Here is a 22,369-nt window from a genome sequence, read left to right as displayed (position 1 = left end):
CGTCAGAAAGACCCAGGGCCCTGGCCTGGCAGGAGGGTGCCTGGAAGGAGCCGGAGCCCAGGGAGGTCTCGGCAGGCAGCCCCTGGGCCCCTCACCTGCGGGTCCCCACCCCACCCGCGCCAGCCCCAGGCCCAGGCGGCCCAGAGGGGACACGGTTTGCCCATCAGCCTGAACCAGCTGGGCAGCAGGTGCGGGCGGGCACTGGGTCCCTGCGGGCACACCTGCACGGGCCACACCCCTCCCATCTGCCCCCGCTGTGTCCAGCTTCACCTTCCCTCCCACAGGGGCCGCCCCTGCCCAGCGTCCTGGGTCGCCAGGCGGAGCCTTTCCCTGCGCTTCACCTGTGCCCTCCTCACTGGCCACACACAGGTGGTCTCCCTGCTCTGCTGGACCCCTGCTGGGCCCGCCCGCCCCTGCTCCCTCCCGCTCAGGTGGGCTGACCCGCTCTCCACAGCCAGCCGGGGCCACCCCTCTTGCACCTGAGCCTGGCTGTGCCCTGGGTGAGCCAGGGTCTGACCAGCCCGGCACAGGGCCAGGGCATGGCCAGAAAGCAGGAGGAGGGAGTGTAGAGGAGCGAGGGTGGACAGGCTGGGCCAGCAGAGGAGCGGGTGACGGAAGTGGGCGTGGAGGGAGGGGCGGCTGGGTGGGCGCGGTGGACGGACGTCCTTGCCAGGCTCTGGAGGGTGGGGTGGGGGGACACTCCCACACCCCACCCGGGTTATGTCCTCACCCCAGGCCACCCCCAGCAGGGCTCCAGGACCTGCCTGGACGGTGTGTCCCCTGCTGGGAGGCGTGGACCCGGGTCCAGGCCTGCTGACCCGGGCCATGCTGCCCACGCAGTGTTGAGCGGCCTGCTGAGACAGGACAGTGCCGTCCCTGCACACCCTGGAACCCCCTGCGAGGTGGGAAGCACCGTCCCGGGGACTTTCCAGAGTGGGTTTTATTTTGCTGGTGAAAAAGAATCATGATCACAAATCGTCAGAGAATTCCCAAAGCCGCGACCTTCCGCTGAGTTGAGAGGCCCTTCCCGTACTGACATGGCCACCTCCTTGACTGACCCACCCAGGGCGAACAGCCCTGCTTCGCCATCCAGGATGACCCCTGCCCCCAAACAGCCCTGACCGAGGGCCGTCAACGTCCAACCGACACCTACCTGCCAACGGACGCAGCTGCCCGGGGACTCTGCCACCTGTGCCCCTGGTGATAGGCCCCTCGAGAGCCCAGCAGGGCCACTGGCCTGTCTGCTCCTCCCAATCCTTCCTACACATGCTTTCCCCTCTTCATGGGCCTCTTTTCTTGGTCCAGACCCCGGTGTCCAGGTGAGAGACGGGAGCTTGGGTTCCCCCTGCAGATAGTCAGGATGTGCGTGGACAGAGCTGCGGAGGCGACAGATAATCACAGGGGAAGACGATCTCCCACTTCATGGACCTGTGTCCACACGTAGAGGCACGGAACCGGGGGACTGCAGAGCAGACCTCCTCGCCCCCATGGAGCTGGCCCTGCCCAGCTGACTGCTCCAGGCTGGCCCTTGCTCTCCAGGACACTGCCTGTGGGCTGGACTTGATGTCCTTGATTAGTACACGCGCGGGTGAGGCCCAAGTGCAAGGGCCAGCTGTTCTACGAAAGCAAGACTGGACGCTTGGGAAAGCCTGGTGCCCAGAGTCGCTTCAGGGGAACAAGGAAAAGAGCCTCCGTGGAGTCTCAGGAGGGGCTGCTGCGCCAACGTGTTCCGGCCACCGAGGGCCAATGCGAGCCAATATGGCCGTGGTGTGCAGCTGCTCTCTGGACGGCGACCCCGCCAGAGCCTTCTCGGGGTTTCTCTGCGTCCCCCTCAGCCCCCTTCAGCCCTCTTCCAGGTCGCAGGTGAGCCTGACTTTGCTCTTGGTGTTCCCTGCATCCCCAGTTCTCGACGACAGGCAGGAATCCCTACGACCAAAGGAAAATGAGCATGTTTCCACGCAGGGCCGGGACCCGGGGTCTCTGCTCGGCCTCCCTGGGGTGAGGTCAGGGCTCCTCGCCGCAGCGCCTGCACGTTGGGACTGAACCCCTCTCTGCTTGCCGGGGCCGGGGGCCGGTCTCTGCAGCAGGACACGTGGCCTTTGTACTGGCGCGGGGCGTTCGCCAGTGTTTATGCAAATCTTTTCAAGTCGCAGCTTCGCTGACCATCAGAGGACGCAGTTCAGTGGCCTTGGTCATTCCCAGAGTCGTGCAACTGTCCCCACTATCATTTCCACCACCCAAAAAGGAAATCCCAGTGCCACCACCCGGGGCCACATCCGCCGCTCCCGCCCCAGCCAGCGCGGGCACTTTCTGTCTGCGGGGCCTGCGTGTGGAGGGAACCCTAGAATGAGCAGCCTGGGCGCCTGGCTCTGTCGCCCAGCGTGGCCCAGGGCTCACCCCTCGAGCGTGGGCGGAACTTCCCTCCCCCAGGCTGAGCGAGGTCCCGTGTGGGTGGGCGGCAGGCTGGTTTCTTTCCTGGGGCTGTGTCCACTTAACGTCCACGTACAGGTGGCATGTGCGTCCGTGTCTTGGGCGCACCTGGGAGTGGAGCTGCTGGCCGCGTGGCCACCCGGTTTTCCGACGGGGCAGCTCGGGTTTCTCTAGACCTCATGAGCTGCCCGTGCCGTTTCAGTCCAGCTCTTGAGGTGGCTGCAGACGGCACCCGTTCTGCTTCGGATTTGTGATCCCCGAGGATACATAACCTGACGGGTGCTCTCCTGCACTGAGGGGCCTTTTGCATGTCTTCGGAGAAACGTGGATTCGAGCCCTTGGCCGCGTGGCTGACTCCGAGTGCCTCGTGGCTTCCGACGTAGCCCTGGCCGATACGATACGAGCTTTGCAGACTTCCTTTCTCCTTCCGTAGGCCGGCTTCCCACTTCCCTGATGGTCTTGGATACACACATTTCTAAGTCTCAGGAAGTCCAATTCATTTATTTTTCTTTGGTTTATTTATATATATATATATTTTTCGATGCCACATCTAAGCATCCAAGGTTCTGAAGATTCAAATCCGCTTCCTTCTAACAATGGTGGAGTTGTTTCTCTTCACTGTAGGTCTTTGGGGTCCATCCACATGAGGTAGGAGTCCAAATTCATCCTTCTGCAGGGGACACCCAGTGAAGACTCCTTTCTGGGTGGAACCGTCTTGATGTCCCTCTCCAAGAGCAGCTGACCACAGGTACGTGGGCTTGCCTGGTCTGTCTGCGGACAACCCAGGATGCAGCAACGACTGATTTGGTACCTTGGTCTTGCATTCTGGAACTGCGGGACTCCTTCATTCGTTCTGGTGGTTTCTAAGCGGGTTCTTGGGATTCTCTACGTGAAGCTCACCTCTGGCACAACTGCAGCTGCTGCTTCCTTTCTAAGCTGCTGCCTCGTCCTTCTTTCCTGACCAATTGTCCCGGCTCCATCCTCCAGGACAGTGTTAGATACAGGGTGCAGAACACATCGGTCACGTTCCTGGTCCTCGGGGGAAGCAGCTAGTCTGTCCCTGAGAGGCATGGTGCTAGTAGGATGCCGGCTGTTGGGTAGTTTGGAGATTTTTACCTGTCTGTCTGTGGTATGCCCTTCTCGTGCCTTTTTTGAGGTATAATTTGCACTCGTAACTCCTAAGTGTGCGAGCCAATCCTAAACCCAGGGAACGTTCATATGTGCCTAAACCCACACTTCACCCCCAGGATCCAGCCGCCAGATGCTCCTCCACCCGCCCAGGCAGCCCCCCGGGGCCTCCCCACTACATTCACGAGATCTCACACGCACGCGCACACACCATGCCGTGACATTTGAACTTGAGCTAAATGACGTCTCAGTTGTGCTTGGTGCACTGGGACCACGGGGGCTGGTCTGGAACCCCCCCTGCAGCTGGCGCCCCAGCCGTGCCCTCCCTGACCTCATCGCCACAGGGGAGCTTTGCCTGTCCTGGAACCTCGTATCCGAAGTGGCCGAGTGTGAACCGCCTGGCGTGCAAGGCCTGAGGCCCGCCGTGTGGCCAGGCTTCGTCACAGTGGCAGCTCCAACCTGCTCAGCTCATGGAGGGGCAGGGTGCTCTTGCCTCACAGGCGTAGAGTTCCGGGTGGTGACCAGGTGCGCCCGCAGCTCTGGGGTGGGGGCTGCGCACCACGGAGCCACGCCGTCCACTCCACGGCCAGGAAAGACAGAGGGGGTGGGGAGGGGCTCGAGCCTGCGGCCCCCCAGGGCACACCAGGGATGAGCAGACCTCCCACTAGACCCCAGTCCCCCAGGGTCCACTCTCCGCAGCCCACCCTGGACAGACAGCGGCGTCTCAGCAAACCTCCCGCAGGGATGCAGGGAGGCAGGGAGGCAGGGATGGGGAGGACGCGTCCAGGCCGGGAGCATGGTTTCCTGGCCTCACCAAAGGACTTCATGAGCTCGGCAGGGCACTGCGCGGAGCATGGTGGGCGTCTCCTGTCGCAGGGGAGCCGTCGGTGAGGCTGGAGCTGGACAGAAACGCTCGGTCACCTCGGGGCTGGGGGGCATTCTGAATGCTCTGCGGTGACGTGCCTGCGAAGAGCCTGTGGAGTGACCCGCTCCCGAGGCTGGACTTGTGTGTGCCACACGCATCTGGGACGAGATCTTCCTCCTGCTTCTCACCCAGTGACCCAACGAGACCAATGACAGTGCGGCTCTTGAGGGTGGCAGGTGACATCTAGCTGCCTCAGGCTCCCAATCAGAGGCCTGATGCCAGAAAGTGACGCACCCGCTCATAACAGGCCTCCCACGAGGCTGAGCCACCGAGGCCGGCGCACCCTCCAAGCCGCCACCCACTCCAAGGCAGGGCTTGCTCCCTCCACCCTTCCCCGGCCCGTCAGAGCCCAGGAGGACAGGTGTCCTAGGTCACTGCTTCCCCGTGTCACATCCCCCCAAGCTGGAATGAATCAGCAACTAACTTGCCTGTTTGACTGGCAAGTGGCAAAGAGAAGGTGCTGGCCCGTCCACCTGACTTCAAAGGCAAAGTCCTAAGCCACTCAGCCGTCCCAACTGAGAGCTGGAGGTCAGGGGTCTGGGGCCATCGGGAAGGAGGTGCGACCGTTGTGCGGGTGGCGTCTTAGGGACCTTACCTCTTGACCCCAGGTGGTCCTTACATGCCGGTGTTTGGGACCATCTGAGAACCAGTCTGTCCTGCTTCTGAGATGACCCCGCACAGGTGCCCCCGGCTCTGCAGCCAGTCGCCAAAGCAGCTTCCCACGGGGTGTGGCTGGTGCCCCAAGGGCGGCTCTCCTAATGGCCGTGGCTGAGGCTTTAGCTGGGTGGTCAAAAAGTGGGGTGTCTTTAACCTGCATCCCTGGCACCCCAAGGATCCCAGATGCTGGAGCTGCCCACCTGTGGGTCTCTGGGAGACCCCAAGACCACTCTGCAGTGCAGAGACAGAGCTGGCAGCCTCGGGACGTGGAGACAGTGGGGACGGCGGGAGACTGCGTCCCGGTGTCTGCGCACAGACGCTGCTGGGGGCAGGGTCCTCCCGAGGGCTGGGCCCGTCAGCTTTCAGGATGAGCCTCGGTGGCTAGCACAGCCCGAGATGGGCCATCTTCCTCTGGCCGCGTGGTCAGAGTCGGACCTGGAGCCCAAGACACCGACACTCTGGGAGCTGCGGGAGGGTCCTCCCACCCCCACGGAGGTCCTTCCGAGGGCCCGGCACTGCTGAGGACAGCATGACCACTGGGGTCCTCCAGCCCCGGGTCAGCAGGGGGACTGTCCTCCTACCAGGCCAAGCTGAGCCGCGGGCAGTTCAGGTGGCCTCCGCACCGCTCCTCCAGCCAGGTGCTCCCACGTGCAGGAAGGAGCAGGTGACCACCAGGCTGAGGGAGGCACCGTGGCCTCACTCCTCTGCCCTCCCCCCTCCTTCCGCCCCTCCCTCCGCATACAGGGGGGAGGGCCGGGCTCAGGAGGAGAGCGTTCCCAAGAGGAGCCTAGGCTTGAATAGTCCCTGGTCGGAGGCCTCACCCCCTGCTGGGCTGCCCTTCCCCCTGGGACACCCGGCTGGGGTCCCCCTGGCCCAGGCTCCTCCCCTTCCACCTGGAGGAGTCTGCCCCCCACCCCCACCCCCGGCACCAGCGTCCTTCCCTCCAGCCCAGCCTCCCCACCCACCACGTCCTCTCTGCAGACCTCGGCGGCTCTGCCGGCCCCCACCCCGATGCCCCTCACACCAAGGGAAGCCCAGACATCCTGCGCAGGTGGGGCCTGGACGTGCTGCCCGGGGCTTCCCGACCCCTGCCTGCCCGGCTGCCCGTGTAGGTGCTGGGTCGTGGGCAGTCACCACCCCGGAGGGAGGCTGAGGACCTCCACCTCCACCACCCTCGCCCGGTCCTGCTTCTTGGCACCGCCAGCTTCCGGCCAAAGCCCCGCAAGTCTCGGACGTCGAGGAAGGGAGCCAGGAGCCCGGGCAGCCAAGGGACACACAAAAGGAAAAGGGACAGAAGTCCCTCAGCTTTGTCCTGCTCTCAAGCACATCCACCCCACCTGACGCGAGGGTCACAGCTGGAGTTGAAAGTGTGGTAAGCCCGGGGCCGTGGTGGGGCCCCCGCCTCAGAGGAAGAACGGCACAGAGCCCTCCCAGGAAGGCAGCGAGGGCCTGATGCCTGACGTCGAGGGCTGCACGCTGGGGCACAGAGAGGTCATGCTCTTGCTGAAGGGCACACAGCCAGCAGCAGAGGAGCCAAGCCTAGAAATTGGGTCTCATAACCCCAGAGCGGCAGGCACCCCGAGCAGTTTGTTCAGCTGTGATGCCAGGGACAGGCCTCCCGCCGAGCTCAGGCAGCTCCAGCTGAGCCGCCCTGTGCGAGAGACCAGCCGCGCCCTCCCCTGGGTCCCCGAGCTGCCACCGCACGGCCCGTGCCCTCGGGGCTCCAGTGGGTCTTGAACCACAGCGCCATGTCACCCCAACCTGTCGGGTCCACAGAGCCGCCCCCACAAAGCAAGTCAAATTAACCAGCTGTCCCTTCACGGGGACAGGGACAGGGGAGCACACTTGAGCGTCCAGGTGTCCCCAGCTCAGACGGCTCCTCCGGCAGACCGCTCGCTCCTTCCCAGACACCTGGCTGCCCTGGGCGTGTTGCAGCGGCGGCTGGGACGCGGGGCGCAGGCACCGCACAGGGGGGCTAGAAACCTCCCCTCAGCCACAGCTGTTGGGCTGGGGCCGTGGGCAGCGGGCAGCTCCCCAGGGTGGGCACAGCTGGGCTCCAGGCAACAGATGGCAACAGCCTCTTCCCAGAGGCCGAGCACGTCGCCTGCCCTCCTACCACCTTCGGTGTCTGCGAGTGGCCCGACGCAAGGCGGGCAGAGGGAGCGCCGCCCACTCCATCCCACAGGGACGTCCTCGAAGGAAGCCCCGGGCCCACCGCAAACCCCCGACCCACAACGCGCTGCTGCTCCTCGCTGCCACCTATGCCTCCCAGGCCGCGCCCCAGCCTCCCTGGCCGCCATCCTTGGTCCTCCGGGCCCAACTCCGCTGTGCAGCCAGAGTGGCTTCATCACCGTTGGAGCGCCGCGCCCTCCCCTGGGCCCCTTCAGCTGCTCTGGACCTGTCCCTCCTCCTGTGGTCCTCCCGTCCCTCCCCACCCGTCCCTCCTCTGGGGAGACCTCTCTCCAGATGCTCAGCTCCCCAAACCCGTCAGCACCGGCCTTGCAGAACCACCACCCTGTCAGTGGCCGGCTTCCGCTCTCTTCCAGGAGGACCGAGCTCCCGCACCCAGGACCCTGAGGAAGCTGCCGGAGACCCCGGCCCTCTGCTCCCTGGAGACAGGACCGGGGACCAGCGACCAGGGGGGAAGCGTTCCCTTTCTAAGGAAGTGCCCGCAAACGCCGAAACGCAGAGGGCACCGGAACTACAGACTCCCCAGCGCACCCTGGCCGGGCCACCTGGACCTGCCCTTGCACAGGACTGCAGGGCAGAGCGCAGGGAAACCTGTGCAAAATGACGTCTACTCGCCCGGCAGCACCGCCAGCCCAGCCCACCAGCCTCCGTCCTATTGTCACCGCGCCCACAGGTGCCGGTGCCCCCACAGCCCCCACTCGCCTGGAACGGGCGCCTTCGCTCCTCAGTAAACGGTCTGCGCCTCCAACTGGCATCTGAAGCAAGTCTCTTTTGTCGCCTAATCCCAACACCCGCTGGTCCTGAGTGAGCTCCCCCTTCTCTCCAGAACTCCTGGGACCCTCCTTCAGAGACACCTGGCCTCCTGTGGCACCTCAGCTGCCCGCCGCACCATGGGCAAGGTGGCCAGGGCAGCTCGTCTCCCGGCTGCGGCCTCTTCTTCCCTCCACAGGACACAGCATTGCAGCCAGGCAGGCGCTGAGGCCCGCAAGGCCTCCTGCCAGCCTCCCGATGGCCTCCCACGCCTGGGGAGGCTGGGGTGGACACGCATTCGACTGCAGCTCCTTGCTCCTGACCTGTTCCCTCCCTTGGACCATTTCAGCAGCCTCTGTCCACACTGTCCTGAATTTCCCCCGAGGAAATGTTCAGCGTGTGGGGTGGCGAGACGTGGGTCCAGGGGCACAAAGTGCAGACACGGGAGTCGGCGCGAGGGCCACGGTCGCAGCTTTGAGTAAGAGGTTCCAGCTGTTCTCACCAAAAAGAGGCCCGCTGAGCCAGGCCGGTGCGGGAGGCCCCCGTGCGGGCTCCACAGTGTCTCACACCAGATCACCACGGTGGATGCCTGGCGTTGCACAGCGGGCTCTGATGGTCTGTGCCCACGGTCTCTGGACTCCACTCTCCTGCCACAGCTTGCAGGGCCACGCACCGCTGCCCTCAGGAAGCTCTTCCCACCTCCTCCGCTGGGACCTGGTGTCTGCACTGTGAATACCTTTGGAAGCCCAGTGAGCGGACAGGACACCTGGGCCCGCCTCCTGGTCCTTCCCTCTGGATTCGGGGGCCTGGATTGCAGCTCCTGAGCCTGCTCTGAGCCTCTGGGGGGCGAGGCCCGAGTGTTTCTTTCTCACAAGGCGTCACGTGTGAGCTCCTCTGCTTTTTGCTTTCTTGCTCTGTTTGCATTCTGCTCTCCGTTGCTGGGTGCTGGACCTGGTAGGCATGGTGCTGGGACAGCTGCTGCTGTCCCATGCTTCCTTCCTGGGCTGGGCTTCTCCGGCCTCAGCCTTGGCTCACTGATGTTGACGGGTAGCGTCCCTGTTCCTGGCTGCCTGAGAAGGCCAGCGTGCTGGGGGCAGGCCCGGCCATGCCCTGACCGTCCCGGCTCCTCTCAGCCCCTGCCCTGGCTATGGCCCCTGCCCTGGCCCCAACCTTCCACAAACACTCCAGGCCTTGGCTGCTTCCTGCGCCCACTCCGTTTGCTCCCAGTTCACCTTTCTTGTGACCCATGTGGCCACTCCTGTCATTTCATGGATCTCGCGAGGAGGAGGCCAGCTGACACCCTGATGGGATCTTTTTAGAAGAACCTATAGATCCCAGAGACCAAAGAAGCTACCTCCCTCGGGTCCCCGCACTGTGGTCAGGGAGGGACTCCCTCGCGTCTGCGTCCTCCCAGAGGGAGGGCTGAGAGCGCAAGGGCACTGGCCGGGCCACCCTTCCCAGCAGGGTCCCTGAGGACCATTCTTGTCATTTCCCTGGAACTCAGGAGGTCCAGGGAAGCTCCTGGGTGGTAAGGGGCTGTGGGCCCAAATCCAGGCCCTCCATTTCTAAAACCTCAGCATAGCCCCTCCCCAAGTGGCCACGGCCTACAGGACCCATTACTGGCATGACCCATGGTCCTGATTCTGGAACATTCCACTCCTGCCTTCCAGGACTCCTCCTTGGAGTCAGGGGCTCCCTGGTCTGCCATGGGGGTGGGTCACAGGGTCTGGGAGAACCTGCTCCAGAGCCCACTCACTGTGCCTCCCGGTCCTGCCCTGCACAGGGGTCATGGCCCACACCAGCAGACCATTGTGAAGAGCAAAGGGGCAATGCAGGCATACAGTAGGAGCTCAGTAAATGTGCTCTCCCTGCTGCATTTACTCAAGAATTGTCACAGACAGGCTCGGCCACTTCGGACCCTTGTTAAGGGGCCCAGGTTCTGGGTCCTCCCTGAAGAGGTCCAAATGGACGGCCCAACCTCCCCGAGAGTCTAATGGCAAGAGCCCCAGTGCACAGGAGGGGCCACCCGAGCACAATCCCACCCACCCAGCAGGGAGCTTGTGTTGATCTAGGCCAGTTATGAGCAGCTCCCAAGTTGGTCCAACCAGAGCAACGTTCAAGATTTCTCTTCAGTTCAGACCTCTCTTCCTCTGGCCAATGAGGTGTGCAGATGCAAAGCCTGGAACTTCTGCAGCTACTTGGTTGCTATGAGGCAAACCAGACTGATATGTTAGCACCAATTCAAAGACAGGCAGAGCCAGAGAACTGCTGAACCACACATCCAGAGCCCTGGTTAAAGGGCAACCAGAGCCCATCTGCCCCCACACTTTCCAGCTGTGAAGCCACTTTGAGTTAGTTTTCTGCCTCCTAAAACAAAAAGAGTCACAACTTACAGGAGCCCCCACATAGGTTTGTGGCTAGTTCCACTGTCAGTTCAAGATCTGGGCTGGGAAATGCCTCGTGGGCCCTCCCCAGCCAGTGGCTCAAGATCTGATCTAGGAAGCCAAGAGCCAACCGATCAAAGGCTCCCAGGCGGTTTTCCACAGACCTAGAAACGGGCACGTCCTCCTCCGAGGCCACCCAGCTGGTCAGTGCCAAGTTCAGCACCCGGGCCCGGCCTCGGGACTCCAGACCACGGCATTCCTGAGAGGAGATCTGGCCAGTGCGCCTGCCCAGCCCGGCCCAGCCGACCAGCTGCTAAATTGATACTTTGCACAGTGTGCGTGCCTGCCATTTCAGAAGTTGCTGGGACTTTGAAGCAGCGTGCAGCCGTCCCCTGATGTGGTGAGCACAGAGGTGGCCGCTGGCATGGAGCAGGAGCCCCAGGAGCACTCCGCAGGAGCCCCAGGGCACCCACAGGCTGGACGCGGATCATAAGGCGGCCCTTCTCCCAGGGCCACAGGCAGCCACTCCCCACTCGAAAGGACTTGGTATCAATTCCACTCTTTTCCTTCTTGGTGCCTCTTTAATGAGATGATGTTAGAGCTGGAAATAAGTAGCTGGGGCCGGGTAGACAGGTAACCAGAGAGCCAGCCGGCCTTCCTCTCCCGTCCCGGCTGGAGGAGGCTGGCTGAGGGGCTGGGCGGGCAGTGAGAGGGACCGGACCCGACTCCTGTCACTTAGACCCCCTGGGCTCGGCTTGGGGCATCTTTGCAGTGACAGGGAGACGCAGGCCTCTGTCTGGTTCAGATGGAGCAAGAGATGCCAGAGTCAAAAATACCAAGAGGTGGGAATAAGGTCACAGCTGCCGGGGACAGGCTGAGGTCTGGAACCAGCACCGTCCAGCGAGCCCCACCGGGGAATGGATAGCAGGAGCTCCAGATGGAGACCCCCTGCGGGTGCGGTGGGGACAGTAGCTGTGATCTCACAGCTCGGGCAGGACCGCAGGCCCAGGCTGTGTCCCAAGACCCTCGGGATCCCACTCCGGGACCCGCCTCTGCCTCACACCTGGCCACCGGGTACCCAGGCCACCCCACGTGGGCAGTGGGCTCCTGGACGCTCCCTGGCCAGCCTGGGGCAGCTGTCCCAGGGGCTCTGCTGGCACTGCAGTGGGCAAGTGGCCGAGCTCAAGGGAGGCCCGCTGGCTTCTGTGTAGTCACCTGCATTTTCCAAGATTTCTAGAAAACTTTAGTCACGGAAAAAGAAAATGATAATTGGCCTTAAGCGTTTCTAAAATAAAACAGGATAGAAAGGAAAGAGCGCCTGTGTCAACATCCACCTGAGGAGAAGTCACAGGGTCACTGCGGCCACATCCAGAAGGTGGTTTAGAGCCACGGAAACGCCCGTGGCAGGGGCTCCTGGCGATGTCAGCCTGGGGTCCGCACGCCTCATCCAGGGGACACGTGTGTGCCCACCCAGCCCGCCTCGGGAGGGAGGACGACCGGTCTGCGGAGCCCCGGGCGTTTACACGGGGCCTGTTTCTTTCTTTCTTTGTCAGTTTCTGAACGCTCCACGTTTCTCCCAACGGTTTTCCATTTTTGATCGGAAAGCACTCTAATTCCAAGTAGGAGTCATGTAGAATCCAACAGGAAAGCTGCACCCAGGCACCTGGGTCCCCGGAACAGCAGCCACCGCTGTGACCCGCGGGCACCCGCTGAGGTCCCGGCCCCCAGTCCCACCCAACAGTCCTGTCCCAAGGGTCGGTGTGGGGACTGCGGTGCCCTCGGGGGAAGCACCTCCCGAGAGTCGCAGCTGAGCAGCGCCTGGACACGATTCTCAGGATGTCACCAGTGTGACCGTCACAGAGCAGCCTTAGGAAGCCAGTTTAGTGACACGGAAATGATTCAGGGTTAAAGATAAAGCAAAGAGGTGCAGGTGGACCCCAAACCAAGGCCACATTGGGATGTGGATATGAGCCGTCCTGCAGATGCTTCCTGAAGCTTCCGACAGTCCCGACTGGCAGTTTATCTAGACCCCATCTCAAAATAAAATAAAAATGGCTGGATGTGGCTCCGTGGTTAAGGGCCCCAGAGTTCAATCCCTGGTACCCCCCTAAAAGTGTACCCCACTGATGGGGGACGTCGGCCACAGGGAAACTGTCTTGGGGGGTCTGTGGGAGCGCTGAGCTTCCTGCTTGAGACTTCTGTTAACCTAAAAGTGCTTCAAGAAATAAGTAAGTAGCAAACAGCCGCAAAGCCTGATCCCACGGGACCCTTGTCCTCTGAGAACCCAGAGCAGGCACTGACCGCCACAGGCCCCCAGTCCTGCTGGCTGGTGAGAATTCTCCCGGGCCCAGCCACCATCCTCCGCGGCCCAGAGAGCGGGCGGGTGCGGCCAGACGCTCCCCGCCCTACCTTCCCCAGTGCCTGCACCAGGGGCTTGGCAGGGGCAGGTGCTGGCGGCAGCTGCCAGCACATTTTTGGTTCAGGACTCTCTGGCCAACTCCAGAGGTGAGGCTGTGGCCCCACAAAGGTCCCTGGGCTGCACCCTGGGGTCGGGATCACTGCCTCCCGGTCACACCTGGGCAGGTCTTCCCTCCCCTCTGCCAGGCAGGTGGGTAAGATTGAGAACCCTGCGCCTGCAACCGGCGTGGGATCAAAGGCCCCTTCTCCAGCCTTGCTGGAATCGACTCCCATCCCCCGGGCCCGTGGCCACCGCCCTGGCCAAATGTCCACACACAAGTCATCAGCGACCTGACCCAAGGGACCACCTCTGGTATCAGCCCAGCCTGCCTTGGCGGAGGCTTATCAGAGCCGCTCGGGGTACCCCCGGCAACGTCGGGCCAGCCACGGGCTCTGCTGTCCAGCTCCTGCCTGCCGGCCAGGCCCACTGTGACCTCTGGCCTCCTCCAATCTCCCATCCATCAGGATCTCTGGCCACCCCCAAAGCCCTGGGATTCCGAGAAGGTGGCCCAGGGGTGACCCTAGGGGCCAAGTGCGGGGGGCTCTGGGCCCCGGATCCCCTTAGTGGCTGCTATCTGGGGAGACCTTGTAGGTTCTCTGAAAAATGACTCTGCTGCACCTGGAGGGACCCCGAGGACATGAGGCGGTGGAACAAGCCAGTCACTGAGGACACTCACCGCAGGGCGCCTCCTTCCTGAGGTCCCAGCCGTCAAGTCCACGGGGACAGAAGGCAGCACCCGGAGGCGGGAGCTGGGGCTTGGCGGGGCTTGGCGGGGCATGGGCAGTGTGGGGCATGGGGAAGCGCTGCGGGCGCCCAGGCTGTGCCCTGGATGTGGTCGAGATGCCAGAGCAGAACGAGACGCCACTGACCCAAACTCCAGTGGGACGTGACCGCTCTCTCCATGGAAGCTGGGTGAGGGAGGCCCTGCCCTCCGCAGTGTCCCCCAGAGTTCAAGAAGCCACCCGGAAATGAGAGCACCCACGAATGGCTCGGAAGGGCGCTACCACTTCGCTGTTTCACCTCTGTGGTGGACGTGACTGTCCCGTGTGCCCTGAGCTGCTCCTGGCCTCCCTCGCTCCCCAGTTGCCCGGAACATAAGCCCCGTGACGGCCGGTGGCACTGGGGCCCCTGTACTGGACGCTGTCCAGCCCCACTCCGGGGCCGCTGCCCCTCACTGGAGCACCCACTGCCCACGCTGGGCCACCCTCCCCTCCCCGGGCCTCCGTCCCTCCCCCGGGCCCTCCCGCAGGCCAGGCTGCAGCCTCAGGCCAGGGCTCCCTGCAGGCCTCTGCCACCCACCATCAGAGCCTGGCAGCTGCAGGCCAGACCCTGTCCCCAAGCTGCTGCCACCTCGTGTTACAGATGGGACACGTGCCACCTTCCCCTGTTGGCACCAGAGCCCCAGTGGGGTGGCCTCTGGAGACCCTGGGGAGGGGACCCCGGGTGGGACAGAGTGGTGGGGTTGGTGCCTCTGAAGAGACCCAGAGAGACCCCTCGCAGGGACGGAGAAGGTGGCCACCTGCCTGCAGGAAAGTTGCCTCAGCCGGCACTCCTGTCTTGGACTTCCAGCCTCAGAACGTGAGGAACTAAGTCTGGTTTCAGCCGCCAGCCCAGCTAAGCTTCAGCCTCCGGGATCTGAACCTCCTTGGTCCAGCCTGACAGGCGGCCTCCCTTGCTGACCTCTCCCCCACTGGCCTCTGGCTCCTTCCTCGGGCTGGAACAGCTTCCAGCCTCCGGGTCTGTACTCTTCTCTTCTCTCTGGGAGCAGACCCGCCCCGAGCAGGGGCTGTGGTCCTGGGAAGGGGGGACCTGGAGCGGAGCTCTGCCTGGCCCCCGAGGCCTAGCGAGGCGCCGGGCAGCCCGTGCTGGGCCACGTGTAGACGAAGGACCCACTCCTGCCTCCGCATAGCCCTGTCTCCGGCAGCCTCAGGGGCAGACTGAACCGTCCTGCCTGCACACCCCTCCCACCTCACCCATTTATCAAAAATGCGTCGTGAAACAAGCAACAATAGGTGTTGGAGAGGATGTGGGGGGGAAAGGTACACTCATACATTGCTGATGGGGCTGCAAATTAGTGCAACCACTCTGGAAAGCAATGTGGAGATTCCTTAGAAAACTTGGAGTGGACCCACCATTTGACCCAGCTATCCCACTCCTCGGCCTGTACCCAAAGGACTTAAAATCAGCATACTACAGAGATACAGCCACATCAATGTTCATAGCTGCTCAATTCACAATAGCCAGACTGTGGAACCAACCTAGATGTCCTTCAATTGATGAATGGATAAAGAAACTGTGGTATATATATATACAATGGAATATTACTCAGCTATAAAGAATAATAAAATTATGGCATTTGCAGGCAAATGGATGAAATTGGAGAATATCATGTTAAGTGAGAGAAGCCAATCTCAAAAATCCAAAAGACGAATTATCTCACTGATAAGCCGATGATGACACATAATGGGGGGTGGGAGGGGGGCAAGAATGGAGGAAGGAGGGACTGTATAGAGGGAAAAGAGAGGTGGGAGGGGTGGGGGGAGAAAAAAATAACAGAATGAATCAAACATCATTACTCTATGTAAATGTATGAATATGCAAATGGTATGCTGTTACTCCATGTACAAACAGAAACAACATGTATCCCATTTGTTTACAATAAAAATAAATTAAAAAAAAAACTAAAGGGCAGTATGTGCAAATATATGAGAGATAAAATATATTTTAAAAACTAGGGCTGGGGGTATAGCTCAGTTGGTAGAGTGCTTGCCTTGTAAACACAAAGCCCTGGGTTCAAATCCCCAGCACCACAAAACAAAACAAAACAAAACCCTACAGGGCTGGGGTCGTGGCTCAGTGGTAGAGAGCTTGCCTGGCATGTGCGGGACACTGGGTTCCAGCCTCAGTACCACACACAAATACATAAAGAAAATAAAAGTATTGTGTCCATCTACAACTAAAAAAATAGCAACAACAACAAAAAAACTACATAAATGTACAATACTCTCCTGAGTATAGATGCACGATACTGGTCTGAGTTATAAAAATAACAACAAAAAATGATTATAGAGACAAGACTTGGGGAAAAAATTTTATCCTACTGAAAAGTAGTCTTGCAGATTTATTTATTGATAAACTAATTTGAAATATAAATCAAACTGTAATGTATTACACAAACTGCTGTAAAATTTGCATAATAAATTGAAATGTTCTTAAAGTATTCTGTGAAATAAAAGCCAAACTTATTCCTAATGCAATAAACTCTCATAAAAAATAGCCAAAAAAAAAAAAAAAAAAATGCATCGTGAAACATTTTCGCCGCCCTTTTTTTTAACCGACCCAGTTCTGGTAAAGAGCTTTTTTAAGAATGACGCTGATGACTACGTCTGTCACGAGGCTGATGATCCTGGACTAACACAGACCCCGGTGACGCGGCCGCACACGGCCTGGCTTCGGGGACACCCTTGGGCGCACCCCGGGTCTCGAGGTGAGGAGTGAGACGACTTCTCCCCACGCTCCAGGGCTGCCTCTGCTGCAGCGCGGCTGCTTCTGTCACAAGGAAGATTCTGTTTCACACTGACAAGCTGTCCTCAGTGGCCACCTAGAAAGGTGGCTTGCTGGGCGGGGGACACAGGTGGTAAGGAGGGGTCACCAGACACCGGCAGACAGTGCTAGGGACCTGGTGGCCGCCGGTGTGGGAACGGGCTCCGGGGCTGATGGAGGGGAGAACCCACAGGGCCAGCAGGAACAGTCCACCTGTCCTTCAGCGGAGGCGACCCTGGGCCCTGAGGCCACCGTAAACCAGAGGTCACACCTTTCCCCCCACGAAGGTTACAAATCAGTGAGAGCGACATGAAGACAGTCTGGGCACTTTCCTTGGACGGCGGTGATGCTGTCCATAATGACAGTGCCGTTGACACTCGAGGTCTGTGGGGCTGATGGAGATCGGGGTGGGGTGCCCAGGCCCCCAGGGCTCTGAAGCGTGAGGCCCGAGTAAGGCTCGGTGGGAAGGGCCGACTCAGGCCGGGGCAGCAACGCCCTCCTCCAGGCGCTCAGCTGTAGCCCAGGGGCACAGAGGGACAGGCCTCGGGCGGGAAGCTGCTCTCTGACTCACCGCCCGCTGCCCCTCTGGGCCTCGGCCCCAGCTCTCCCAGGCTGGTCTCCCCGTCCTGCCGTGACACAAAGCTGGACGAAACGCCTGTCCTGCTTCGTCCCTGCAGCGGGCAGCGGTCACAGCTGCCCTCCACTCCAGATGTCCTCCCCAGGACAAGGGCATGTCACGGTCCTCAGTGCCCCTTAGGAGCTCCTTGGATGGAGTCACTGGGTTCTGGTTAGGGAGGGAGGGGCGGGAGGAGGGAGGGCCGATGCTGTGGTTCTTAGAGATGCCGAGGAGTCTCTCCTGGGAATCAGATCCCGAAGGGCGGGAAGCCGGTCCAGGGAGACCCCAGCAGAACCGCTCAGCCCCTCCCAGGCCGAGGAGCACAGCCCAGTCGGGAGCTGGCGGAGGGGCCTGTCCAAGGCACGGCTTCAGGGGAAATTCCAGGGCACCCAAATGCCGGCCTGAGGGAGAGGCTGGGGACGGAGGCCTTGTGAGGACACAGCTCCAAGCCTGTGTGGCCACGGAACTGACCTCTCATCAAGGGGAACAGCAGCAGGCGTGGCCACCCCGCTCCCAGGCCCCCGCCAGTAACAGGTGGGGCGTAGCCTGGTCTGGGAAGCCCGGCTTTTGGACCAGCGTCAGCCAGGGGACCCAGGGGCCTCGCCCCAGGGGCTCGGGGCCTGTCGTCTGCTCCCGAGTCCCGCACCAGAGCCGCCTCAGAACGGGCTGCAGGCCCAGCGCTGCGGGCCCAAGGCCCCTGTGGGGCCTGCGTGAAGAGGCACCGAGCCAACAGCCGCGCGGCACTTGCCCGGATGCAGGGACAGGAGGGGTCGTGGTGCATGCAACCCCGGGGAGCGGGTGTCACGTGGGTGGGACAGCGGGTGTCATGGGGCTGTCATTTCACTTCTGCTTTTAGGGATATTTGGTTTTGGTGTGTGTGTGCGTGCGCGCCTTAGGTGACAGGGACTCAGGACACCGCCCGGACTGCCCCCGACTCCTGGGCTGGCATGACCTTCCTGCCGCGGCTCCTCAGCGCGGGACAAGGTCCTCCCCACCCACGACAGGAACCAAAATCAAACCTACCGAGTCGAAAACTCTGCCTCCGAAGGCCTGGCACCCACCGGGCACGGCAGTGCCGCTGAGGCTCCGCGTCCACAGGGGCCCCTCTGCCCTCCATCTGGGTGGCCCCCAGGACGGAGCCCCTCCACCACAGATGGACGTCCCTGCCCCAGAGGCCACCAAGCCTCCCCCAGCACCACCTGACCGGAGTCTCACAGGAGGAATTGAAAATCCTGTGACCCGCTCCCGGCCCGGCCCCAGCCCCGCGCAGAGGGAAACAGACAAAGAAGAATCGAAAGGAGGACTTCCGTGAGCGCGGCCCGGCTTCTGCTTCTCCTTCACCTTCCTCTCCTTCCCAAGGGCCCAGCCCCTCCTGGGACAGAGCAGCTCACCCCAAACAAAAGGCACCCATGCAGCCCCAGCCTGGGTGGCAGAGGGAAGCAGGTGCCATGCCGGGCTCTCCCTGGCACTGGCCAGCAGGAAGGCCCGCTGGCCGGCGCCCCGGGCAGCCCCGTGGGAATCCCCTGGGGCAGAGCACAGCACAGGAAGGACCGCGGGGTGTGGCTGCCTTCCCCGGGGCTCGGACGGCGTCCACTGGCCCCCAGGCAGGAGGAATACGGTCCCACGGGACACAGCTCGGGGACGGTGGGGCCCGCGCCCTGACTCCACGCCCCAGCCCCCTCAGTCACCCCCCAGGTGACAACACGGATGCCGCTGCACATGCGTGGTGACCACCGACATAAAGGGGTCCCATGAAGCCTGGCAAAGGGTCGGGGTCCCGCCGCGAGGCTGCAGCCATAACCTGGGCTTCTGCGGGCGGCGCCACACATCAGACGCAGGTGCGGCGTGGCCGGGGACCCTGGCCTCAGCCTGTCCCCGGTACCCCTGAGCCCCAGGTAACCCGTCGCTCACCCCGGCACCCGCCCTCGACGTCGAGATCAAGGAGTCCCCCTCGTCCCCCTGCAGGAAACGAGGGCCGGGGCCCCTTCTGGGGGCAGCCCGGGTCCTGCAACCATTTCTCTGGGCTGGTTTGTGGCGGGTGGGTCACTGTGCCACGTCCTCAGAGATGGAAAGGTAGCTGGCCAGGGCCTCTGCCCGGCCGGAACGGTCTCCCTTTAGAAGCACACTGGACTGCACTTCAGAGTCCGGCAGAGCTGAACTTTCATCCCACGTCAAGAACCCGAGGCCCAGGGAGGCAGTGACTCCTGATGGGGTCTCCCAAGGACGGGGCTCCTGCAGTCAGTCTCCAGCCCCTGGGGAGGGGGCGGTGGACCCTGGGGACACGCTCACCTGAGCAGAAAACAGTGGGAATCTCAACTTGGGGTCCCTGCTGCCGGAGCAGGAGGCTAACTGAGGCACCTGCCCGGACGCCAGGACCCGGGGCCCCAGCCTCTGCCCGCACTTCTCCTCTCCGCGGAAGTTCCTGGGCTGGCCCTCCGCCCTCTCCACGTGGAGAGCCGTCACAGCAGCGGGAGAGGATGTTTGGACAGGCGAGAGCCCTCTTGAGATTCCAGGGCTGGGCCCTGCATGCCGAGCCGGGTGCTCCTGGCCTTCAAGTTCACTCAGCGTTGGCACAAGTCGGCTTCCTGTTTACGGGGGCCGGGGGAGGGGCGAGGGGAGCCCCAGGAGGCTCCAAGGGCACAGAGGGTATTCCCTTGGAATACACCCCGCTTAACAATCGAACAAAAAATAGCTTGGCAAGTAGATGTGGAGCTTCGCTGAACCCAGAGCGTTTCTGAAAAGCTGCTGGACTAATCCCACCCGGGCGGGGTCCGTCCTATTCAAAGGGCAGCCCCTGGCACGGGGCGAGTGCCCGCCACGTGTGGCAGCCTCAGGCCTGCGGGCTTTCTTCCTTCCGTGTCGGGGGTCAGGCTCCCTGGGACGGGATCCGTCAGGACCCCCGCTTCCCACCGCCCCTGGGTGCACCTCTGGGTCCTCCTCTTCTCAACTTCAACAGCGCCCAGCGGGGCAGACTCCAGCGGGACTTCTGCAGAGATATTTTGGAGGCGCCCTCGCCCGGGAGACTGCCAGGCCCTGGATCCTGATGCGCAGCGGTGGGGCAGGCCCACCCTCGGCTATGCCATCTTGTGTGAGGAGGCTGCTCTCGGGCCCTGGGCTCCAAGAAGGCCCTGGGGACACCGTCTGAAATATCTCAGCAGCTTCCAGGAAATTCGCTGCCAGCACCACAGCTGACAGAGAGCCGCCCGGTCCATTTCTGGGGCAAAGGCGAGCTGGGCACCTCAGCCAGCGGCGCTGTGTGTCTGCTGGAACCTCCCTCCCAGGGCCTCGCCCTTCCTGCTGCCTGAGGCGCCAGGGTCGGCCCAGGGCGCGTCCCACGCTCCCTTCCAGCAAGGTCTTAGCGCTCAGGGCCACGTTTAGCAAGGTGGGCCTGTGTCACAGCGCTGCTGGCCCAGGTCCCACAGCGGAGCTATGTCACAGGCCCACTATGTGCCAGAGATGCCCGAGTGAATAAGACCCCTGTGACCTGGAACCACTCACGGGTGGGGGACCCCCCAGAAGATGTAGCAAACCAGGGTGGGAAGCCTGTGTCCACCTGTCACCTGCCACCCGGCCTTCGTCCACCCAGCCGCACTTCCTTGAGAAGTGCAGGAGTTCCTGGGTCGCTGGGGCAAAGTGCCACAGACCGAGCAGCTTACACCACAGAGATGTACCGACGTGGCTCTGGCGGCGGCTGCAGGCCGCAATCCAGGGCCACAGCCTGCTGTCCCCCGAGGCTCTCGGGGGAACGCCCGCCTCTTTCAGCTCCCGGATGGATGGAAATCACTGTGTGGCGGTGACCAGCTGTGGCCACCTCTATCTCCACAGCCACGTGGCTGCTCCCATGTCCCTGTGACTGAATGTCCTTCTTCTCATAAGGTCACATTGGATTTAGGGCCCGCTCCACCCCGTTCTGACCTCACCTCACTGCATCAGATCCCGTCTGCAATGACCCTGTTACCAGTCATGGCCTGAAGCGCGGGACGTGGATTTCAAAAGTGGATTTTGTGGGGACACTATCCAACCTGGTTCAAGAATGTTCTAGAAGCTGGCACTGCTCCAGTCCCTGTCTTTATGTTCTAGTTTCTGCCTCTCTGGAGTGGGAAATGGGTTTAAGGAAATAAATGAACCCTGAAGAGAAAGTCAGGGCCAGAGAATGTCAGGAGAGGGCTCCCAGGGACGGGGAAGCCGCCGTCTGCGGGAGGCCCAGGAAGGCTTCATGGAGGAGGCGGCAACTGCCCAGAGTGCAGTGGGACCACGGGGGAGGGGAGATCTGCCTGCAGCAACTCACGCCAGCAGCTGGAGCCAGGATTCGCGGAGCCTGCAAGGGGGCGGCCATGGAGGGTGTGGAGGGGCAGAGCGCCCCAGACCACCCCGAGACCGGGCGAGGCCTCCTCCCACCAGGCCGAGGGGCTGGGGACTTGTGGGAGTCTGGAAACAGAAGCCTGGTCCACGTCTGTGCCAGGTCTGAGTCGGGCCACTTTGGGGACAATCCCACAAGGCCAGGAAGGGGGTCGTGGAAGGGGCTGGTGCCCGGGACAGTGAGAGGCAGGAGGGGTGGAGCCCTGGTCCACCTGCAGGTCAAGCTGATGGGCTCCGCTGAGGGCTGGGCAGAAGGAGAAGCCTGACGGTCCCCAGAGGGTTCTGGGTGCCCCCGCTGAGGGGCAGTGCTGCTGGCTGGCCTGAGCTGGGCGAAGCCTCCACAAGTGCCCTGGGGCCACAGTGGGGACCACAGGGGCCTGGCCTGGGATGAGGCTCAGGGGAGGGCACCCCTGAGCAGGCCCAGGAGTGGCCAGGAAGCAGGGCACTCAGGGAGGGGCCGGCAGGAGCTTGCTGAGCTGAGTGCCCTGCTCTGGACGGTGTCCCTGTGCCCTCCTGAACCCCCGCCCCCGAGGCGGGTCCTACTTCACCCAGAGTGGCGGGCAGGGCCAGAGGGGCGGCGCCGGCAGCCTCTGCCCGGCTCTGCCCGGCTCTGCTCTCAGTGGCAGCAGGAATGTGGGCCTTGGGGAGGTCAAGTCCTGGTCACATCTCAACCCCTGTGCCTGTGGATGTGACGTTATTGGGAAACAGGGTCTCTGCACTTGTGATCAAGTCCAACTGAGCTCCTAGCACGGGACAGCGGCCCCAGACACAGGGCCCAGTGTCCTCCTAACGAGAGGGACACTTGGAGACCCTCAGCACACAGGCAAGGCCACACGAAGACAGACTCAGACCACCACAGGGACGAGGCAGGGGACCCACCCAGCCACACCTCGACCCTGGACTTCTGGGAGCCCGTACTGTGAGAGGAC

The 22,369-nt window shown here is 62.3% G+C and overlaps 1 protein-coding gene across 1 annotated transcript in view; it reads right to left on the bottom strand.

Moving 5' to 3' along the window:
- The window catches only part of LOC124958425 (uncharacterized), a 28,878-nt gene extending 7,461 nt beyond the window's left edge, over positions 1-21,417 (bottom strand). The window contains exons 1-4 of the mRNA XM_047516448.1: positions 21,370-21,417; positions 20,738-20,946; positions 19,371-19,630; positions 5,079-5,263 (exon numbers count right to left, since the gene is read on the bottom strand). Coding sequence (XP_047372404.1) covers positions 5,079-5,263; positions 19,371-19,630; positions 20,738-20,946; positions 21,370-21,417 — 702 coding nt within the window. The remainder of the gene's footprint in view (positions 1-5,078; positions 5,264-19,370; positions 19,631-20,737; positions 20,947-21,369) is intronic.
- Positions 21,418-22,369: the final 952 nt, after the last annotated feature.

The sequence above is a fragment of the Sciurus carolinensis genome, chromosome 11, assembly GCF_902686445.1.
Source record: "Sciurus carolinensis chromosome 11, mSciCar1.2, whole genome shotgun sequence".
NCBI lineage: Eukaryota > Metazoa > Chordata > Mammalia > Rodentia > Sciuridae > Sciurus > Sciurus carolinensis.
This window is presented reverse-complemented; position numbering and strand designations above follow the sequence as displayed.